The 23868-nt window shown below is 35.9% G+C and overlaps 1 protein-coding gene across 15 annotated transcripts in view; it reads right to left on the reverse strand.

Moving 5' to 3' along the window:
* pkp4 (plakophilin 4) overlaps nucleotides 1-23868 on the reverse strand; it is a 97862-nt gene that overhangs the window by 41799 nt on the left and 32195 nt on the right. For 4 of the 15 annotated variants that reach the window (XM_087256725.1, XM_087256722.1, XM_087256726.1 and 1 more), the window contains 4 exons: nucleotides 17688-17722; nucleotides 15471-15587; nucleotides 11002-11198; nucleotides 5334-5766 (listed from right to left, as the gene is read on the reverse strand). In XM_087256725.1, the coding sequence (XP_087112851.1) occupies nucleotides 5334-5766; nucleotides 11002-11198; nucleotides 15471-15587; nucleotides 17688-17722 (782 nt within the window). Of the gene's footprint in view, nucleotides 1-5333; nucleotides 5767-10459; nucleotides 11199-11696; nucleotides 11885-12406; nucleotides 12450-15464; nucleotides 15588-17687; nucleotides 17723-23868 lie in introns of those variants that run through there. The other 11 variants (XM_087256723.1, XM_087256721.1, XM_087256724.1 and 8 more) reach the window with 6 other exon arrangements.

Genomic DNA, 23868 nt, shown 5'->3' on the forward strand with positions numbered 1-23868 from the left:
CTCTGCGCACCTCTGCTGATTGTGTGCTCACCTCCCGAAACGGACAATGCTTTTATACTTGCTCCATTCACCGTTGTGATATTTTTTAAGGCCGTACTCACACTAGTTACAGTTGCCTCGAACTGGGCCAAAGCACGCTTGTCCCCCCTCCCGTCTCCCTTGACAGCCCGCGCTAACTCGCTCTCTCACTCAGCAGCACAGTGGAGATTTCTCTAGTTATATCGTTTGAGTCGTTTGTTATGCAGTGACATGCAGTCAAATATTTCGCCAAACAGTCCTTAGGGATGCGGGGACACGCAGTCAGATATTTCGCCGAACAAATCCGCCACTTTTGGCGCTCATAAACAATCATAAAGCTCTCGTGCTGCAGGAATGAGGAGGTCTGCTGAAGGCGCGCAGCTGTCGTGCTGTGAGGAGTTCTCGTCTTTAATAAACTACGGCAGTTTGCGTTCACTAAACAGTAAGAATGAATAATAAATCCATATGAAACAGCCCCTTAAAAGTCACGTCTCGCTTTCAGTTTCGGGCTTTGGCGCGTTTTGCACTCACACACAAGCGTACCGCGCCAAAGCCCAAGTGAACCGCGCTTAGGCACACCTCTTCCAACCGGGCCAGAGCCGGCCTTGTGAACCGTGCTTGAGCCCGATTCATCCCACTCACACTTCTCAAACGATCCGGGAAACGGGCCTGGGCACGGTACGGATGGCATAGTGTGAGTAGGCCCTAAAACGACAGGGGGCGGTCAAAAGAAGCTGACCGTAAAGTCAGAAAGATAAAAAGAGAAGTAGAAAGTTTCCGGAAGTACGTCATATCATTAATATTGCTCAAGATTTTGAAACTAATTATTTGTTATATTTTTTTAAATGATTTTAATGATTATAATAATTTTTTATAACCATTCAAGATTTTTTAAATAAATTTTTAATGCATCAATTGCTATTGTTGTATATTTGGGACAGTTTTACCAATTAAAGTTTATTAAAATATTAATGAAAGGAGAACATGGGTTACTCTACAAATATTTTTTATGGCAAGATTAAAAGTACCTAGGGCTGGTTTGACCGATTCACAATTTCGATTTATTTTTTTTTTATTGTGTAACTTTTTTTATTGTGTAACTAGTCTTCTCAAAACATTACAACAACATGACTGAAAGTAACTTGAAAAACCATCTGGTTAAGGAACATTGTATTTTAAATGGGCATGTCAAAAAAAAGCGGTCAAGGTGTAAAAAATAAAACAAATTCACGAGTTAAATATCGTTGCAGAAGATTTGAATAAGAAATATTTGTGTAAATATTGCGGTTGCAGGAATACAGAGGTATTTTTTGCAAGTTTTGCTGAGCCTAGGAAAGATTGGCTGTCGGCTCGGCTTTGACTTTGTCTTCTTCTGATTGAATGACAGGTTGTAATGCTGCTGCCTTTTTCTTAAAAAGATACAGTGGAAGAAAAGGACTGAACATGGAAACTGTAAAGCATAATTTAACCCAATGTGTGAAGTTGTGGACGTACAGTAGGATCAAATACAAGCACCAGATGTGTGTCTAATATAAAATAATATATTTAATCTATTTTTCTTTTTCCCCCCTTTTAAATACTGATCATTTGATGCGCTTTGCTCCACTCTCTGTATTATGCTGCCTGATCTGTCTGGTTTTCAACTAGGTCCGCTAAATGACGTCATGGGGGCGGGTACTTTCATTTTCACTGCTGCAGGCTTTCACCTCTGCTCGTGTTCAAAACAAAAGATCGGCGCGGTTTTTCACAGGCTTTTACGTCCTTCATACATGTTGAGATCAAGTTTATCGACTTGATGAGGGAATATGTCTTGACAATCCACACAGATGTGCAACAAGTAAAATCCTACATGACTTCACACTTTAACAGGCAGTCAAGCAGGTCGCACACCAGAAGCGCCACGACACGACGCGGACATGACAGTTTAAACTATCACACACCAAACGCGCACATTCCCATGATATTTAACATGAAACTAATCAGATGGCGCTCTGTGGGCCGGCTGAAATGAGAACTGCTTCGTGAACCGTGGCTGGGCGGCGCCGGTGTGTGTATAGAAACCTGTTTAGAATTCTAAAATCCATGGCGTGGTGCTGTGCGGCGCATCGCCGAGAGGCGCTTCTGGTGTGCTTCCTGCTTCATACAGAGAGAGAACCAAAGCGCATTGGTGCCATTATAATGGATAAAATATATATATATATATATATATATATATATATATATATATATATATATATATATATATATATATATATATATATATATATATATATATATAAATATATATATGTATTTAAATCGCGATTTCTTGATTTGATTAAAAATTAAATCGTCTTAAAACGTAAATTTGAATTATTCGAAAAAATCGCCCAGCCCTAAAAGTACCCTTACTAAAAAATACAGATGTTTTTTTATATTTAGCCTGCTTCACAATTCACACATGTCTGGCTAGTTTCTGTCCTATATTGATGCTAAAAAGGCAATAATGGTTCAACATTCCTGACCATTATCACCAGTAAAGCCAAAAATATTAGAGCATCAGTATATTGTAAACCATAGTTACTTATATCCAGGCCCGGATTAAGAACTCAGGGGCCCTTGGGCACATTATCTTGTAAGGCCCCCTACCTGGCCGCACCCCTATAGTTGAATTTAAAAGATAAGAATAATATAATAATTTTTAAATAAAATGAATCTATAATTTGTTGCCCACATATTTAAATAAATGATATATAGTACATATGTATTTATAGTCTGCAAAGATTTTAATTATTTTTCAAAGCATTAAATAAAAATACTAATAAAACTACACACACACATATATATATATATATATATATATATATATATATATATATATATATATATATATATATATATATATATATATATATATATATATATATATATATATATATATTTTTTTTTTTTTTTTTTTTTTTTTTTTAAGGGTATTTTAGTGTATTGCTTTTACAAACTTATAAAGCATATTATTGCCATGGCATATAACGCACAATGCTTCTCCAATCCAGTTATATGAATCTGAGTTCTATGAATCTGAGTCTTTCATAATACAAACACTGATTTACTGTCTCTCTCCTCCTCTCCCTGTATTTTCTCTACTCTTCTCGTGATGAAGACTTGATTATAAACCTAAAAGTATCCGAAATCACAGACACTATACCTTTTCTCTCCCCTCTCTCTCCTCTTCTGGGCCTTTCTCTCTCTCTCCCTCTCTCTCTCCCTTTCTGTCTGTCTCTCACACGATGACAGTCCGCGCTGCGCTGCCGTTAGCCTCCTCCGCCTGGTTAATGCTAGCTACTCATCGTTTAAAGTTACCATAACGTCTTCTTCTGTACCCTCATTCTCCTGATCACGGGTCTGTTTAAAGAAGGTGTGTATGGAAAATGCCTCAATAAAGATGCCTCCTCTCCTCTTTCTCTCGCGTTTGCTAAATCCACTTGTCCACTCATTTTTGATCTATGACAGATATAACGTTACACTAAAGTCCGCTCAGTTTAGTGCGGGTTATTACAAAACTGACGTTTCCGCGCTTGACCAATGACAGCATTCAGTTAAAGAAAGAAAGGCAATTTAAATATAATAATAATATTACTATGTGATCGCGATTTTTTTGCTCAGAGGAAATACAGTTGTCTTAGCAATAGAGTTTTTGAAGAGAGGGAGGCGCGGCAGGCGCCTATAATAAGGCGAAACATTATTAAATACCCACGAGACACTTGTGACTTTATATCACATTTGCATTATTTTAAAAAAATGTTTCTTTCCTGTTAAAAATAAATATATTTCCAATCTGATATGTAATGGGGAGAAAAAAAAGTAGCACGAGTTGAATTGATGGTGGATTCGAACCGATGTTATTATTAATCGCGTCAAAAGATGATACCGTGTGCCTTACAAGGTGCGCCACTGCGGCTACATCAATTCAATGCTCTTTACTTATCTTGTCTCTATCAATCAGGCATCGATGGGCGTAAACCCTGAATAGCTAGATGCGCTATTTGCAATTAGCCTAAAAAGACACTCCGAAATTGTCTTTTTTTCTCCCCCCTCGTAGGGGCCCCTGGTGCGCACGGGCCCCTGGGCCTGTGCCCATAAGGCCCATTGGTTAATCCGGCCCTGCTTATATCAGGGTACGCACAACAGTTCCGCATGTCGGTGGCTGTTTATGGTACCCAGCTACGACTCAGGACACTAAATAGTTTTTCTTTAAATAACATGCGAATGTGTGCATCTGGTGTGCGATACTTCCAACTGTCATGTGCGTGCTGTGACGCGGCACATCTGGTGTGTGACCCCCTTAAGGCTACATCTACCTAAACCGGTTTTTGTCTAAAAACACTCCATGTCCACATTAAAATTTAAAATTCTTTCCATCATCCACACTAAAAGGACTGAAAGTGCTTTAATTCAGTACTGCGCATGCACACAGATGTAAGACAATTTTAGCTACGTCCTTTACACCTGGCATTTAGTTACTTTCAGTCTCTTTAAATCTTTTCGTAACTATCGTCTGCTTTCACAGCTTAACATTAGCTCTCCAGTAAATGTTCTGTGTCCTTGGAAGAGAGGCAATATGAATCATGTATAAACTGACATAAATCATTAATAAAGCTGTAATAAAACAGACAGCATCCAAATCATCTGCTTTACAATGTCGTCCACTATGTTAGCTGAATTGGTTACATGACTAAAATGAGTCATCGTTTTCAAAAGCCTCCTTATTCAAGGTCCACACTGCAATATGAAAATGCCATTTTTAAATTTGATCACTTTGGACTGTGTTTTTAAAAACATGTTTTCATTTCCTAAAAATGCCATCTTGGTGTGAACGGAAGGTCAAAACGAAGGAAAAAATATGCGTTTTTAAACTAAAACATATTAGTGTGGACATGGCTTAAATGATTGCACCTTGACACCGTTTTTTAGTCTGAATTAGAATTAATTTGATTATTTTGATATCATTAAATAAATATATTATTTCAAAACATGGCTAAGAAAAAGATTTTTTGAGGGAAATGTTATACCGTAAGAAATATTGTTATCGCAACACTAAACAACACTGCAAATTATTCCAGTATCATGCAGAGCTAAATTGTTTGATAAATAAAATGTCCAACAGCATTTTAAATCTTCATAACAAGGTGAAAGTATTCACTATGACTCTTAATCAATTCCTTTTTTTTATTAATTAAAAAATTCTTACTGATCTCAAACCTTTGAAACGTAGTGTATGTGTACTTTAGAAACACCTCTAATTGTAAATCATGACAGGTTGTGTGAGTATAACTCACCTGTAAGGCTGTCCGGTCTTGAAAGAACCATCCTCTCAAAGATGTCATAGGCTCGAGAGCCAAAAGAAGAGTGAGTGCTCTCATATGCACGTGTATCGTGCTTTCCCAGGGTCCCATACTGCTGAGGCTGAGCAGTCATTCCAGCTCGCAGGAGTGTTGGTGACCCAGACTCAGACCCTGTCCCATTTCCATGCCGCCCTAGGTAGCTGGAGTGGAGCGGGTCAGGAGCGTGGCTGGAAGCAGGAGGCAAGGTGGTGCCAGGAAATATGCTAGGTAGAGGACGAGGCTCTGAGACTATGGGTGAACCATAGGGGCTTCCGAGAGAAGTACGCAGAGGCTGGCGGGACGCAGGTGGAGACGGTGTGTAGAGTGGAGATGGAGCACGAGAGGGAACAGAGCTGACCCGCCTCATGACACGCCCACTGCTGCCCACCTGAAAAAACACATCACAGAGAAACATTTATAATAATAACTTTATAATTTGAACAATATAATTAACATAATAATAGTAATAATATTATTAAATTAATATCATTATTAAAGGTCAAAAAACACCAAAACACATTTTTTGAGCTGTTTACAGTCATATATGTGTCCCACGCTGCTAAAAACACTATTAGGACACATATAATTTACTAAAAAGTAAAAATTGGTTGTTTTCGCGTTATTTCGAGCAAATTCGTTCTTCCATTTTGAAAATACATTTTTTAAGCTACGTTACGATTAGATCCTTGTGTAAATTCCAGCGTGGAGACTGGATGTCTGTACCGGCCAGTACAACATGAAGTCTTTGAGCTTTAAGCATTAATTCATGAGAAAGAATTCCAAGTCTTTCCAGACCACTAATCAGTGTGCTCTATTGCAGTGGTTCTCAAATTTTTTTCATCAAGTACCACCTCAGAAAAAAAACTGTCTCTCCAAGTACCACCAAAATTAGCAGTATTGAAATACAGTGGCGTAGTAGGCCCAGTTAAGCAGCTACAACTCTGCCAAGTTAAAAAACATTGCAGATTACCTCGGATATATAGGCTATATGTCATATATGGCAGATTATATACATCATTTTTGATAAATTTTGAAATGTGTATAGCATGTACTAGGCATATTTCATTCCTCCGTGTACCACTAGAAGGAAGCCTGTGTACCACTAGTGGTACACGTACCACAGTTTGAGAACCACTGCTCTATTGTCTATGAGGTCCAACTTTATTATTATGCATGATAGCTTTAAAGACTGTTTTTATCCGTTACAGTGTTTAGATGGCAGAGAGACGCCACATTGTGTTGCCAACCATAATTAAAACAAGTGGAAGAAGAAGAATTGTTTGGAGACATGGGTCATCAGTGTTGTTTATAAATGTGCTGCAAGACAGGTTTTGTTTCCATTTACCCGCTAAGAAAGTACAGCTGGACTCACGTGTGGATTACAGTGGTCTGCTAACAAGCAACAGAAATCTGTTTGTAAGGAATATATTTTTTTACCCGAGAGCTTTTCGTATCTGGAAATGGTAAAAACGGGAATTACCGCTCGTCTCCTTTTAAAAAAGACGCGGTTCTAGTTGGTGTTGATTGTCCTTTCTTTATAGATTTGGTAAGTGTGAGATCAGTGCTCTTTGTTTATGTTTATTCAGATGGCAAAGTTAGGTAGTATTGTCAGCAGTACTCTTTCAGTTTTTAAAGACATACCTTAGTCAAAATGATTTAGTTACTAAGGGTGCTTTCACACCTACACTTTTGTTTCAGAACGTATCTCGTTTGCCCATTTAGCGCGGTTCGTTTGGCATATGTGAACAGGGCAATGGCGCTCTGTTCCGCGCCAAAGTAATCGCTCCGAGATCGCTTGAATGAGGTGGTCTCGGCTCGATTGAAACGAACCCTGGAGCGGATCGATTGCAGTGAGAAAGCGATCCGATCCGAGCGCGGTTATATCACAGTGTTTTATGGATATGTAATAGGCTTACGGCTATATGAAGAGAGAATTATGAGTAGGGCGGTAAGTTTCGCGAGTCTCCGGATGCCCGCAAATGAGTGACGATCTCCCGGTAATCTTGCGTCTCCCTCCCGGTCCCCAAATAGGCATCATCGCGCACCCTTCTAACCCCTCCCCACCGCGTCTCTCCTCAGACACGTCGCGCGCGTGCACCCTGTCAATCACCACCAAACCACCACCTCTCCTGACAGCTGAGCGGGACGCTGCAAAATAAACCCTGACACTCTGACCAATGTGAGGAGAGTTTACTCGCACGTGACTTGTTTTAGCTCTTTTGGTCCGATTAGAAACTTTGCAGTGTGAAAGCAAACCGCTCCAAGAGCAAAGAGCAACATTGTAACAATTGTAATCTCTGTTTCGGAACAACTGAATCAATTCACAGGTGTGAAAGCACCCTAAGTTTTACAGTACGGTAATATCACTACAATAATATGGGCTAAAACATAGACTGTAATTGCTGCTGTAAACACTTTAATTAAACTATTTCCATCATGTAGAATTTTCGCCGCATATTGTGACAGGATAGTTAATACACATACAGATTTCTAACGCTACCTACAGAGTGCATCTTAGTTACTGAGAAATGCGGAAGGTTTTCCTCCCATTTGCCGTGCTGTATCAAACATCCCATTAAAACTACATTCTTCCAGCAGTTCCTTGCATCCAACATCTCATTTTTCGCGGGGGGCATGCATGAAATGTTCCTGAATGAAAGTGTCAAACTGCAGTAAAAGTCAACAAATTAAGAATGTGGCAAATCATTTGATTACTGATGTCCATGTAAACAGTCACTGTCTTTCTCCCCTGTGTTGTTTTAAAAATCAGCACTTGCTCAAACTGAAAACTTCCATTTTTATGCAAACCCTTCCCTCTTTTGCCACTCGACACTCCCACCTAAATAGAGCAGGAGTCACCCACTTTCCTAAATTTTTTCAAACTAGGTGTGAAAACACCCTGCTGAGACAGGGAGAGTTTATTGGCCCTTTAAACTTATAACACTCATTTAAATCTTAATACCGGGCCATTAAGATGAATGACAACTCAGTGATTTTTAAGCTTTATTTTAGTATAACCGAGATACTATTGTAGGTTTTATTTGTTTTTATTTTTGTTGTGCTATTTAAATATTTCTGTTCATTTAAATAGTTTTTATTGGTTTAAATGTGAAAAGCATAAAAAAATACTTCCACAGCGCTTACTCATTTTAGTTCATATTTTTTCAGCATTTACTAATACATTAAACTTGATCTTTTGTTTAATGCCAAGTCAGCTTCAATGCAAACACTATTCAGAACAATACAAATAATAAATACAATAAAACAAACAAAACGTGTATCCCATTACATTTTCCATAATACAGACATTTTCTGGCAATGTTTTACTAAAACAGGTCTTTAAGTGACTTCATAAAAAGCCTTCTGCAATATATTATTAAAATAAAGATAAAGATTTTGGCTAATGCATTGTGAACTAAAGCAATTTCATCTTTAATAATGTTAACTAAGACTAATAAATGTCAAACAAACATATTGCTTACTGTAAGTTTAAGTTGCCTTATATAGATAGACCTGTCATAAGGAATTTTTGTTGTGCAATATATTGTCCCAGGAATTGTTGCTATAAGCGATATTATTGTCATGTTGAGATCATTTTATGCCACTGATTGTATAATGACTATATAATAATGCAAATAGTCATAAACACTTTAAAACACTTATCATTCTTAACGTTATTCAGATTGCAAAATTTGACGTTATTTCCTAGTGATGAGTTGCAGCTGGATGGCCATCCGCTGCTTAAAAAACATATGCTGAATAAGTTGGCGGTTCATACCGCTGTGGCACCTACAGATTAATAAAGATACAAAGCTGAAAAGATAATTATTGAATTTGATGTTAAAAAGGTTAAGGTCCTATTATATATACTATTAAATATCCTAAGGTAAATGTCCAGTTATAAATGTTGACACTGGCAAGGTAGAACGTAAACGTAATAGTAAAATGGCTTTAACATTATTTGTGAATTTGTAAATATATATTGCAATGACAATAATTAATGAGGTGATATTCAAGTATTGCACAATAAAGTCGATATATTGATTATTGTGACAGGCCTCAGCTTATATATATTATATAATGTCATATAATGTTATAATGTTCAAATAAAAAACTATAAATATTATATTGACAACTGAAACAAATCATTTTTTTATTAATGTATTAATTTATTTTATTTTCGCCTTAGTTCCTTTAGTAATCCGGGGTCACCAAAGCGGAATGAACCACCAGCTTATCCAGCACATGATTTACGCTGCGAATACCCTTCCAGCTGCAACCCATCTCTGGAAAACATCCATACACACTTATTCACACTCATACACTACGGATAATTTAGCCTACGTAATTTACCTATACCACATGGTCTTTGGACTGTGGGGGAAAACCGGAGCACCCGGAGGAAACCCATGCGAACGCAGGGAGAACATGCAAATTCCACACAGAAACGCCTAATTAATTTATTTTCATAGTGAAATTAAAGGGATAGTTCAACCAAAAACGAACATTCTGTCATCATTTACACACTATACACTTGTTCCAAAAAATCTTGTGACAATTTTTGAATACAAAAGAAAATATTTTGCAGAATGTTGGAAACCGGTAACCATTGGCTACCAGAGTATTTATTTTTTGTCAACAATGGATGTCAATGGTTGCAGGCTTTCAGCTTTCTTAAAAAATACCTTCTGTATTCAACAGAAAAAAGAAACTCAAAGGTTTGTAGCCAACTGAGGGCTAGTAAATAGTGGGTCAATTCTTGATTTTGGGTGAACTATCCCTTTAATGTTACAGTTTTAGTCTGTCACACCATAAACCAAACATAACAAACCATCAGCAAGCATATTAAAACCTTCTTGTAAAATCTCTTGACAAAGCATTGTTTTGGTATGATAACAAGAATGGCTTTCTACACGTCTTATTGCTTTCAAAAGTTAACACTGAGCTTTTATTTTGGAGGAAAGCAGGAAGTGCTTAATGCTTCTCGATAAAACTACTCTCATAACAAATTTGACATAGTTACAACGTTACGTTTCAAACCAAGTAGTTTGTACTGTACTTTATAAGCGACCCATACTCACAGCGTTTGCAGAGAAGGAGTACATATGGAGCAGCATTTGCTGTGACCAAATCCGCTCTGAAAACACCGGATCCCCGCATATAGACACACACTGCGCCGCGCTTCACCAAACATACCACGCCTCATCCTATTTCTGTACTTAAATCTCAGACTTTGCTGTTAGAACGGCAGTTTCATAACATCTTTCCATATTATTATTATTATTATATCGCGTTCATTAGCAGCTCAGCGAGTAAATCTCAGACCCTCTCTGAAATACAGGAGTGTCCCACGCGCACACTCGCTAGAGGGCGCCGCTTTATCTTCCCGGGCTGTCGGAAGAAATCCGTGGATGAGAAGTATTTGAAAAGCAGGATTTTGCAGTTTGTTTAGTGACTGTTCAAGACAACTTTGCGAGTCACGTACATCAGAAAAACTCAAGTCGGCATACAATTCTGCATCGCTCATACCAATGGACATATATTATTCAGTGCTAATGATCCCTGAAAAAAACAAACACGCCAGGAAACGTTAATATAGTGGTGTTTGAGTGAGTTTTCATACCTGTGCAGAGGCCTGTCCTTCAGCCCTGGAGCTCATGGCGAGGGTGGGGCTTCCGCTGGGGGCGGAGCTGGTCGACTGTGACCTCCCTTCAGACCGCCTGGGCGTCACCGTGTTACTGTAGTAACCGCTCACCTCCTGATATCCGCTATCTGAGTAGGAATTCATCTGAGTCGAGCTGCGCGAGTTTGCAGCAGACCCTGAGCAAGCGAGAACAACAAAACACTGAGACAGGCAACTGATTTTTCAGTTCAGGAATGATGAAACATTTGAACTATGGATTGCTGGGTTAAAGCTCCATCAATTGAATCCGTGGCCTGTGTTCGATTATACAGCAAATAACGCCTCATCGCGCAGGCTGTAAAAGCAAATGAGAATACACACACTTTGATACCAAGTCTACGTTAAACCTAACATGTTGTGATACTTGTTTTACTGTAGTATCAGCAATATTTGCGAGTGATCATTCTTGAGCAGCTGCAGTAAACGGCTCCAGCTCTCATTAATGTAAACAGACGGGATAAAAGCGGAATGTTTTGCTGTGCCTGAGGCCACAGTGTGTTAAAGGTACATATTTATTCAGTAGTTGGCTAACATTAGCAAAGCTGTTCTTCGTGTTGTTAGAAACTGCACTGCCATCTATCGACGTGGCTCGAGTTTATGCAGATATCACGCATTAACTGATTCTCTTAACTTACCTGTCTAATAAAATTGCATCAGCCATTTACCCCTTGTACGTTGAATCGATGTTTACGCTCATATTTGTCTTTGTTGGTGTTTCTGGCTTGCGACCGTTTCTGCTTTCTCGGCTGCACAGGTACTGTTTACCTGTACGCGATAAAACGCGCTGCCCATTGTTTAATTTTCGCTCCGCACGTCATCAGACAACAGTGTTCAGGGGCTGCAGCCAATGAGCGCGAAGACGATAGTCACGTGATTTTAAAACAAATTTTCTTTTTCTTCTTATAACATTTAACAGTTTGAAAAATATAAATGCCAGGGGGTAAGTATAAATCAAATACAAATATACAGAATGTACATATGTAATAATCTAATAAATACATTGTACAACTTACAAAGTTTTAATGTGCATAGGGCTTTCTCTGATAGTACTAATATATAAGCATAATTCAGTCATCGGTTCCCTAAAATTCGCTTTCTTATTAGTAAATTTACAATTTTGAATGTAAAATTTTGTGGGCAAAATAAGTAAATTATTTAAATAAAAACATAAAAGCAGAATGTTTTGCTGTGCCTGAGGCCACAGTGTGTTAAAGGTACATATTTATTCAGTAGTTGGCTAACATTAGCAGAGCTGTTCTTCGTGTTGTTAGAAACTGCACTGTCATCTATCGACATGGCTCGAGTTTATGCAGATATCACGCATAAACTGATTCTCTTAACTTACCTGTCTAATAAAATTGCATCAGCCATTTAACCCGTTGTACGTGGAATCCATTTAAAATGTATATATGATGGATAGAGGACAATGCAGACTTTGGTGTGCAAATCAAATCAAAGGCAGCTTCTGCTTGACTAGTGTATTCAGCATTGAACTCCACTGTGTTATAAATGTGATTGTTTATGTTTTTATTGCAATAACTTATTATTTTAAAAAGTGATGCTGCATTTGTTAATATGATTTAAAGAAATGTTTTCTTTTTATTTTTTTAATATTATTAAACTAATTAAGAAATTAACAATGGTAATTTTGATGTAAAATAGTTTGGTATGGTTATCTTCGGCCCACGGCTATCAATGATATTTGGTTATTGGCCCTTCATACGAAAAAGTTTGGGCACCCCTGGTTTATAATAATCTGTTTATTTTGTTGATTAAATTTCATATTGACAAGTGTACATTTTCCAACAAAATTGTTTTATAAGGAACTAAAACATTACTTTTGTACTATTGTACTGTGATTGTAAGAATTTTCTTTAATTATGTATACATTTGTTTTGTGTGTGTATTTGTTTTGTTTCCTAATTTATATTTTTATTATTATTATTATTTACCTTCTGTCACCCTGACATTGTATTGTTTGTCATGCACATGTTATTTAAAACAAATAAAAAATATAAAAATAATTCATTATTGGAATACAAGCATGTTTTATTTTTTTATAATGAACCTTTGGAGAGGAATATTTGTTTTGTTCTTAATTTGATTATAATGGGCAAAAAGTATTCCTAGTTTTGAGCAATTTAAGTTAACACATCAATATTTGTAAAACACAGTTCTTAAAGTATTTATTTGTTCTTCATTACTGACTATTTATTTAAACAATGTGGCTAAAAATATTAAATGTTTCCCTAATAGAAAAATAAATAAAGCTGCATGTTGTTCTAATTTAATTAGCTAATATTGATTCTAATGCTTAATTATTTATACAAACAATCACGTTTAACAACCTATTAGTTTCTTAATAATGAGAGTTAATGTAATTTTCACTGCTATTGGTACAGTGGTACATATATATATATGTGTGTGTGTGTGTGTGTGTGTGTGTGTGTGTATGTATATATATATATATATATATATATATATATATATATATATATATATATATATATATATATATATATATAAATAATATTGAAAATAACTAACTGTGATAATAATAATGTTGTTATTATTATAAGAAGAAAGGCTGATAACACTTTCTATGAAGTTTATGCTTATAATGATATTTAATTTAAATAATTTAAATATACAAGTATCTATAAAGACAAAACAAACATACTGTATTATAATGACAATTATGGCTACATAATAATAATTATTATAGTGTATTAATATTTATTGCTTAAAGCCATCAAACATACATTTAAAAAGGCCAGTAACTGTATTATGACCCACAAACAGTTTTTATAAGGTATCTTATCAACAATATACACCATTCCTTTATTCCACAGAACAAAATCTTTTAACTTACTATGGAGTCTGTAACTATAGCATAACAAACTTTTAACATTGCAGACTGCATTTTGACTGAGTAATACTTCATAAATCAGTGTATAATGTGATATGAACCTTTATACAACAGTTCTGTCTGGTTCTTGAATCTGATTGGCTGATAGCCGTGCAATATTCTGCAAATAACAGCACTCGTACAGCCTCTTAACCCTTCGCCCTCGTGTACTCCCCCACATCCAGCGGCTAAGCAGAGGACACTACAGTTTGTCAAATATTGCAGCTGTTGGAAAACATAATGTACTTTTTAGGCAAGAATGTAGTGGTTTAGATTGCAACTATGCAGTTTATTCATAAGGAAAGAGCCTATTTTAAAATATTTATAATTTCAGAGAGACATCGCTTTGGCAGCGATTAGCCTCTCATTAAACAAAGACAGTTAATGTTGTTCATGCACAAGATGGCGACAGAGAACGCATTATAAGCCCATAGAGCATAAAACAGTGTAATTCCTAACTACAGCTGATCAAATCATTATTAAATGATATGTGTTTTGCATTTTTCCTTATCGCAAACACAACAGTAATCTGGTAGTATTTGCGATTCTTTAGCTTTTTCGGGGTTAATTATTGAGATATCTTGATTGCAACAAAGAAACACTAGGAAATCTCTGTAGACTGATGGCATTTCATGCCGTTCAGTCTTATAATCTTAAAATGTCAGTAAAAATCATCAGTTTTGTCATCACTTTAGACATTATGCTAGAGAATCATTCAAATACTAGCTCTAAAGTGATATTAGTGAATGAGCAAAGGTTTCTGCTGTTCTGACGTCAGCTACAGATGTGAATGAGTGGCGAAAGAAAGTAGTTCCTCATACAAAAGTAATTTGAGAACCTCTGTGTTTAATTTTCTTTTTTATATACATGATAAGGCCATCAAACTGTTGTATAAACGCAATATCACACTCATAGCAGTGCGATATGGTTGTATATCATCACTGGTGGGACACTAAGGCAACGCACGCCTCCCACCAGTACCGATATACAGCCATATCGCACTGCTACTCATGTCAAACTGTTCATGTATATTAAAAAATGAAATGCATCACTAATAAGTATAAATAACATTATTATAAATGTAGCTAAAATGTCATTACAATGCAGTTTAAGGTTTGTTGTCTCTTCATAGAAAGTAAAATCTTCATAGAGTTACAAAGAAAGTGTTACCTAAAAGTTTCACTAGTTGTAAATCAACAAATTAGAACTGAATACTAATATAAAATGCAGAAAATGCAGCTTTGAAATAAATAAAATGTTATTATTAAAATATAAAGTTTTTATTTATTATTATTATTTGACAAAACTACTCTTTATTTGTATATCTAATCTAACAAATGCAGCTTTGGTGAGAGCATAGTCATCTTTAAAAAAAAATTTGTGTAGTATAATTCCCCACAGGCCACAGAATCTACCCACAGCTCTTCAGTTGTATTTCACTTGCAATATATTCCAATAACACCGCATTATTTGTTCACAAAGAAGATGAACAGACCCTCACTTTCACGTAGGGAGATCTGTTCCAGTTCAGGAGAGTAAAGTGACCCTTGACCTCTGACTCCAAATGTCGGTGAGGGGCAACCATCCGACGGCTTAGACACACCTGCACCTGAGGATTCTGATGAACAAAGGAATAAAACACGGTCAGCAGGTATTCAGAAAAATACTTATTTTTATCATAATGAGCATTAACCTAAAATGTTCTGTCATTTGCTCGATTTTAAAGACATCAGAAGATAACTGAAAATGCTTTTCATTTTGTCGGATTAATAAAGGCGTTACTTTAAAACATTGCCAGCGTAAGTAGAAATAATAGGAATTAGAATGTAAGAGGAGGAAAATAAAGATTGAGCTGCTCTGTGATGAAAGACTGTGAAAGAGACATCGGTGAGAATTTGCAGAGGGAAAAAGGGTTTCTAAGCTAGGTTGAGTGGAACAATTCATGTGATATTGTACATTAACTCGGATGACCAGATCACAAGACTGCAGCGTCTGATGCCTTTTTCAGCACAGAATAAAAAGAAAAAGGCCAAACTCACAATTCACTGCAACACAAAAAAGCTTTTCCTACTTTAAGTTTCCGTCTTGTTTTTACTCTAAATTAATAACGGTCATTATTAATTGTGTTTTTCCTTAAAGTAATCTGCCAGAGGAATAAGTAAAATGAACTTATGTCAAAGCAAAAGTGTTAAGGAAAAACACAATTAATTTTGACACCCCTCACAAATCTGTCTTTTAAATTGATATTTTAATAGGAAGCTATACAATATTATATTTGTGCACATACATTAGATTAGTGAGTACTGAAGCCAAATCTGGAGCTTATCTAACAAAATAATTTATGATAATGATTTAAAAACTAGCACACCCAAATTTACAAGTTATAGAAAAATATTAAATACAAATTTAAAAAAGAGGAAAAAAATAAAAGAAGCAAAAACATTGAAAATTTTAGTTGAACTTTTGTAGTTTGTAACTTTGTTTTTGCAATATTTTGCTTTGATTTAATTTTATTATCTTTTTTAAATTTGAATGTTTGGTGACCAAAATACGATTTTAATAAATATATCTGTTTAATAAATCTGTTTTGTTTAAATGCACCAAAATACATTGCCTATATTCACTGAGAAAAGGATAAAAAATTTCATTTTCAAAATAGGCTGTACTCAATTATGCTGAGCACTGTTATTTCTGAAATCAAATCAATATTTATGAATTTGTCTAAATGCTTCTTGATTAAAAATTTTTGTATATATTTGGACTAGAAACAAGACGAAAGCTATAAATATGAAATTTTTTTTTTTTAGTTTGAAGAAGCTAGTTCTGTCATATCAATGATTTTTGTACGTTTGTTTGTTTGCTTGTTTGTTTGCAAAGTCATTTTTTCTTAGTGTTGAGAACATTTTAATAACTGTAAGAAGACTTTTTAAATATAAAACGTAACAACCCAGGCTCATTCTGAAAACGTACCACTAAATACATTTCTGAAGAGCGCCAAATGAGAAGGAGCGCTATCCTGATGAAGAATTTGCCCTTTCCTGTGGTTTGTAATGTAATGGGCAGATTAAATGTCTTGATACCTCAGGCTGTTGATGTTGACATTCACTCTGCAGATCTCTCGCACGCCCCCAAACTGAATGTAACCCCAAACCATGATTTTTCCTTCACCAAAATTGACTGATTTCTCTGAGAATCTTGGGTCCATGTGGGTTCCTATAGGTCTTCTGCAGTATTTGTGATGATTGGGATGCAGTTGATGATTACAATCAATAAAATCTACCTTCTACCACTTTTCCAAATGATCAAGTAGAAGTCAAGTTATTATTTGTTGCTCTTACATCTGGGATCGAAGGCAATAATTTTGTCTGGTAGGGTATGGTGACTTTAAAATTATTTATGAATGAGGCTTGTCAGAACATTTCAGGCATGTGCAGATTATTTATAGAGCAGCTTTAGGGTACTGTAACTAAACCAAGACCCATACACTGAGCCATAAAAATGAATTCAGGCAGGTTAAGTTCACTAAAAGTAGCACAAATATCCACCAGAAAGCACGGTTCAACCATCTATTAGTCATCATTCCAAGCTAGACTATGAGATGCGTACTGTACGTTACGTGACCAAAGTGCTGTCTAAAATGTCATAGTTCTGCTTAGTCTTGTTTACAACAAGTGACAAGGAAGAATAAGAAGAGAAAAAGCGAAGTAGAGGAAAATACCTGCAGATCTCCACAGAAGAGACTTCTCAGAAGAGCTGAAAAAAAGAAAACACAAGAAAGGATGAAATAAGAGGAGAACAAAGATGTTCACTGTGCACAAAGCATCTGGGATGTTCTATGAAACAAGTGTCTTTTTTAATTTGGTAGGTCGACTGTAACAGATCTACTTGAAAAAGATTCAAACAGAAAATTGTGAATTTTCTGATTTAAGTGTTAATAGGAACAAACACATTCATCTTACATGTGAAAACAATAGAAAATAGAGCAGTGGAATGGAAATATGGGTTCTGTAAAAACAATAGATGGTTTTACAGTTTAATTTGTGGAATAATTTGTGAAGCTAAAGGCTGTGAGCTCAGCTTAAGCTATTTACAGTAAGCTACAAACAAAACCAAAAAAAAAAGAACTGAAATGACGTCACTTCGAACACCTTAAAGAGTTTGGGGAAGACAAGAGAGAGGTTTAAAACACCAAATATTTACTTGAGATCCAAATGATCAAGTGTAAACAGGGCCAATCTTTGTGTAGTTAGAGCATGACAATAGATGTTGCACTGTTTTCACTCTCTCTCTCTCTTTGCGTCACTAATCACTATGGAACCAGCATATAGTATCTACAGAGCTTGAGAATTCTCACTGATGTTTACCACAGATCACGTCATTTCAACATGGAAAACTACATTGTGGTGGGCGACCTTCACCATGCATAATTAAAACACTTTATATAGAAACCCATTATGAGACTCTTCACCTTGCAAATGCGCACCATTACAACAGCATAAAAACACAGTTCTCTTTTTAAGGTATGAAAGTTTTTAAATTAACACCAAACTATTATCAACTGCACCTTTAACTTGTTTTTTAAGGAAATTTGACAGTTAAAAGCTAGCAACATGCATCAATACAGTACCTTTGGTCGCAATACGTCTTTAAAGTAATATTTTTATTAAAGAGAATTAATATTTACAGGTAATTTAAATGTACAGTGTTTTTGTTGCTAGCAAACATAGTTAGTCTTGAGGTAAACAATACAATCACTGCAAGTTAATCCACTGAGAATGACTGATTTGGTAATATTTAAAAAAAATCTAAATTGGTTAACCATCAAACCATTCTTCTCTGTTGATGCAATTTTGAAAATATGCCTAGCCACGCCCTTTAACTGTTAGTTAGCTGTGAGTAAAAGATGAAAATAAACAAAGACATAAATAAAACCTTTTCCCCCTGCTCAGTTTTCTGTTTCATTTGGAAATACCAAGCGGCAGCATCCCGCTCTTCCTCATGAAGCCAATACAGAAGTAACTGAAACTGTTATTCGCAATTCATCGACTTGCCTTTGGGGGCTGGCTCCAGGAACTCCAGATGTTCACTGACTGCAATGCTGAATTGGCCAAATTTACAGCTGATAAAAACATGTTTATAGCTTGGTACAAAAGATGGTTTTAATGCATATAGCTAGTACTACACTTCATGACAACTGTGGGGGGAGGGGGGGGGGGTGATTTTTTTTTTTAACCTCATCCTTTTATGAAGTTATTTTAAGTCTGCATAATTAGGGGGTGTGGCCACTTGAGTGACAGCTAGGTCTGGCTGGTCGCCATCTTTCACTGATTCCGGCTGATTAGCCACTGAACTCGGCATATTCATCGTATTTTTGTTTTGTTTTATGTGACTTTACACAGTCAATTGCCTTTTGGAATTATTTCCTACAATTATCACATAGTATGGCATGCTGTGTGCAATTAATTGTGCCTACAAACCATTCAAGTTGCTTCCATTTCTCAGGTGCGTGAAATTATATACTTATATACCATCTCTTTAAATGTATTTGTTTTATAAGATCTTTTATCATTTATTTTCTTTAGACCTGTAATGCACTCCAGAATCTGACCAATTGATTAGCTGTAGGCTATAGAACAGACATCTGAATCGGCGCTGTTGTCATACAGTGTTATGGATTCCATAAATAGCCTTGCATTTACTAACACAGACTATATTTGATAAATTTGGAAGTAATTCACGTTTTCCTTCTGTAGAAAAACATCCTAAGAACAATGTTTAGAGGCTCAATGTATAACAGCAGTGTTTTTAAAAGACTAAACACTTTAATGATATAATGTACAACCAAGCACATGTGGTCAGAACACAAACAAGTCGCAGGTTATAAAGCCTTAAACATTTCTCCCAAAGAAAAGCCTGTCTAAGCAAAATGCTTGCATGTGCCTGTAGCTCCGCCTCTTTGCCCTTGTTTGGTGTCCCCCGGTCAGTGCGATGACGCGCGAACAAAATGGCAATGGCTGGCCACGCCTACTTGTAGCTTAATTTGCGCTCTTCAGAAACCTATGGGTGACTTCACGGATACTACGTCCATATCTTTTACAGTCTATGGGAAAAACATTATTCATTCATTTTCCTTCGGCTTAGTTCCTTTATTCATCAGGGGTCACTACAGCGGAATGAATTGCCAAGTAGTGGGAATCATCCATACACACTCATTCACACACATACACTACGGCCAATTTAGTTTATTCAATTCACCTATACCGCATGTCTTTGGACTGTGGGGGAAACCCTCACGAACACGGCAAAAACATGCAAACTCCACACAGAAATGCCAACTGACCCACTGGGACTCGAAGCAGTGGCCTTCTTGCTGTGAGGCGACAGTGCGAACCATTTTTTAATATTTTTAAGTAAAACAGTTAGTGATCCTTGATAATTCATATAATACAAATAAATCTTAGCCTTTCTATGACAGTCAAAAAAAGCAAGTCACACATTGCAAAACTAATACCCATTGCTTCTAGCAATACACTGAGTTTTATAAAGCGAAAGAGCCACAGCCTCAGCCTCAGGCAAAAGTCCTGGAGTGACATTCCTTTTGCAAAAAAATCCTTTCTGAGCACTAGTTTTTATGTTTCTCATGGTTAATGTAAAAAAATTAAGAAGTTTTCCTGAAGAAGTTTATTCACTTGATATGCTTTAGAGTAGACTTACAGTCACATTTCCTAAAATTATTAGTTGCTCTAGTAATTTAATAGTGGATTTTTTTGTGTCATTGCATGTTACACAAACAAACTGGTGATTCGGTTATTTGAACCAGAACAGTTCATAAAAAAGAATCAAATTTCCCCATTTGCCTTAGGCTGTGGATTACAAGTAATAATGTTTTTAAAAATCTCCAGTTCCTCGCACAGACCAGCTGTTTTGCTTCATAAGATGTGTATGTGTATTGCTAAAAGCCACAGGTATTTATTTTGCATTTCCTGATATGATACATAATACCTGATATAACATATATTAAATCTCACAGCAATGATCCTATTGACTTAAAGGTGCCATAGAAAGAAAATCTGGAATAGCTGAATAATAAGTCCACAGTAATAATAAGTGTAGAGTACGTGACATAAGCTTTAAACAGCTGTGTTTTATTGTTTCATGTAAATCCTGTAAGTTTAAAATGCTAAATGAAAACAGACTCTGAAGTTACTCACAGGATCATTAATAAGCACACCCCAGCAGCACTTGATTGACCAGGGCTGCGTTTCCCAAAAGCATCGTAAGCCTAAGAAGTTCGTAGAAATGATCGTACGACTGATCTTAATATTACGGTCTGTTTCCCAAAAGCATCGTAACTTAAGTAGCACTTGAAAATCTTCGTGGATCTACGAGTGCTCTGAAGTAATCGTAAAGCCTTAAGTGCATCGTAAGGAGACAGAGTTATGAGGGCACCTGCTGGACAACCGGTAAATTGCACCTACAATTTACTTCTCTTCAAAGTCATTATTCATTTTATTTGTACGTATATCTCTATTCATTTATATTTTCTACACATTACACAATTCAATATACAAATAATAATAATTAATAATTAGGCTAAACTTTTCAAAAATAAATGTAAGAGCTTATTTATTTATTTATTTATTTACTTATTTATTTATTTTGATGTGAGATAAGCAATTTTTGATAAAGAAATTGATAAATAATTCTACTTAATTAAGGTTTCATATAAATATCGAAAATGATGCTGATGTCATTTCCGGCAAGGACTGTTAGAATTAGTTTTATGCGAGATTGGAGCAAGACAGTGTTTTTACAGTACGACATTTCCAGTTAATTTATGTTTTTAAACTGGCTCAAAAATATTTTTTTTTTATGTTATTCGAGTTGAATATACATTCACACAAGTAGAAGAAGAATTATATGGATTGCTATAACATGTGCAACAATAACGAGCCATTCTATAGCGTGACATTTCAGCACTTAACAAACGGATAGCGACTCCTAAGTTGCACTTAAAGCTGGGCTACGTGCAATTGTGTTAAGTGCATTTTTGGGAAACGCACGTGAAACAATAACGAACGTTCGCAAAATGACTCGTAGAAAACGCTCTTAAGTGCTAAGATCAATCGTTATCGGGAAACGCAGCCCACCACGTTTTCTGATTAAATACAAACAATGTTCTTTTTTTTTCTCTGTGAGTATTAAAACTGCTGGATCATGTTAGAAGAGCTCATTAATAATCATGACCCTTCCACATAAGGTAAATAACCTAGGGTAATTCATCATAGGGTCTCTATTAGGGTTGAAAAAGTACATATAAAAAAGTACATATCAAAAATGGCACTTGCTGTACCTAAGCCACATGCCTTCTATTTAGATATCAGAGACCAATTTAAACTCATTAGGCCCTATCATACATTCAGCACAATAAGGCGCAAGATGTGAATGTCGTGGTTTGTTGCTATTTCTCAGACCAGCGAAACCCTTATTTTCACATTTTGCACCATGTTGCTTAAATAGCTAATTCATTTGTGCTACTTTTTGGACTCATGGGTGTTCAGGTTTAAAAAGGAGGTGTGTTAAGGCGCATTGTTGGTGCATTGCCATTTTGAGGAACTGAAATAGACTGCGCCAATGACCATCTTAAAGTTGGTCTAAAGTCCAGCGCAGAGCGTGTTAGTTATGCAGGTCCAAAACGCTTAGACATTGCTTAATACACACAGGATGTACAGCAATACACAAATATCTTTACATATGAAAACAAATTAAAGAATTAAAATGATTAAATGATTATTTTCTACATAAATATAAAATCCACTGTCTCCATGCCTTCTTCAAGTCAGGGGGACTTTTTTCAGTTTATTCATGAAAATTTGCATTTGTATAATGTTATTCATTCATTCATTCATTCATCAACTGACCCAGCTGAGGCTCGAACCAGCAACCTTCTTGCTGTGAGGCAACAACACTATCCACTGTGCCACTGTGTATTATTTATTATATGCATATTTATATTTGTTTTAATAAAAACAAGTTTAGATTTGTCCACCTGTTGGGTTTTGAAGATGTATGCATCACTATATGGGGCAGAATAGGACGTGTGTTTGGATATAACTCCGTTTTTTGACCACACTTATTGTTATTATTGTTCATTTATTCGTTTGCTGGAAATTAGAACTGAATTTAGAAATAGTTTTGAAACAAATCTTTGCACTAAACAAACAAAATTAAATATGTAGGCTAATGAATGTCTTTAGTGAAGTGAGTACAACACCATTTCATTATCCACGAAAGTAAAGGAGTAAAGAGTAAAAGTAAAATAAAAAGAAAGTAAAGAGGCCAAATGGAGGAGGCTTTTTCTGTATCATCACGATGCAGATGGTTTGTTTAACTGTTTTCTCACTAGTGAAGCATTCAGTTTTTCCACTTACAAAGCCCGCCATGTAAATAGCAAATGCACCATGCCAAAATGCAACTAACTTTTAAAGAGAATTTGAGATGAGACTCTGGTTGGTTTAATGGACGTTATGCTCAATAAACACCCATATCTCATTAAGAGAATAAGCACAACCCTCTTATCATGCGCTGGGACGCAGAGCGTATTTTTCCGTCCTTAAAATAGCAAAGTGGATTTGGACACGCCCTTAATACTTTTGTGCCATGCACTTTAGACTTTGTGCCTAGATTGTTAAAATAGAGCCAAGGATTAACCACAGTCTAAAATCTTCTTTAATTTTCTAAAGTTCTACACATACAATTATTAATAAGGCTCATCAGAGACTGTTTTATTGTGGAAGCTCAACTCATTTAATGTCGAGAGAGTTATTCTTAAGACCTTATAATTTGTTTTTTGAAAGTATTTGTTCCTATTATTTTATTTGTTGTTTTTCCTCACTGTC

This window comes from Danio rerio, chromosome 6, assembly GCF_052040795.2.
Source record: "Danio rerio strain M-AB ecotype USA chromosome 6, GRCz13ab, whole genome shotgun sequence".
Lineage (NCBI taxonomy): Eukaryota > Metazoa > Chordata > Actinopteri > Cypriniformes > Danionidae > Danio > Danio rerio.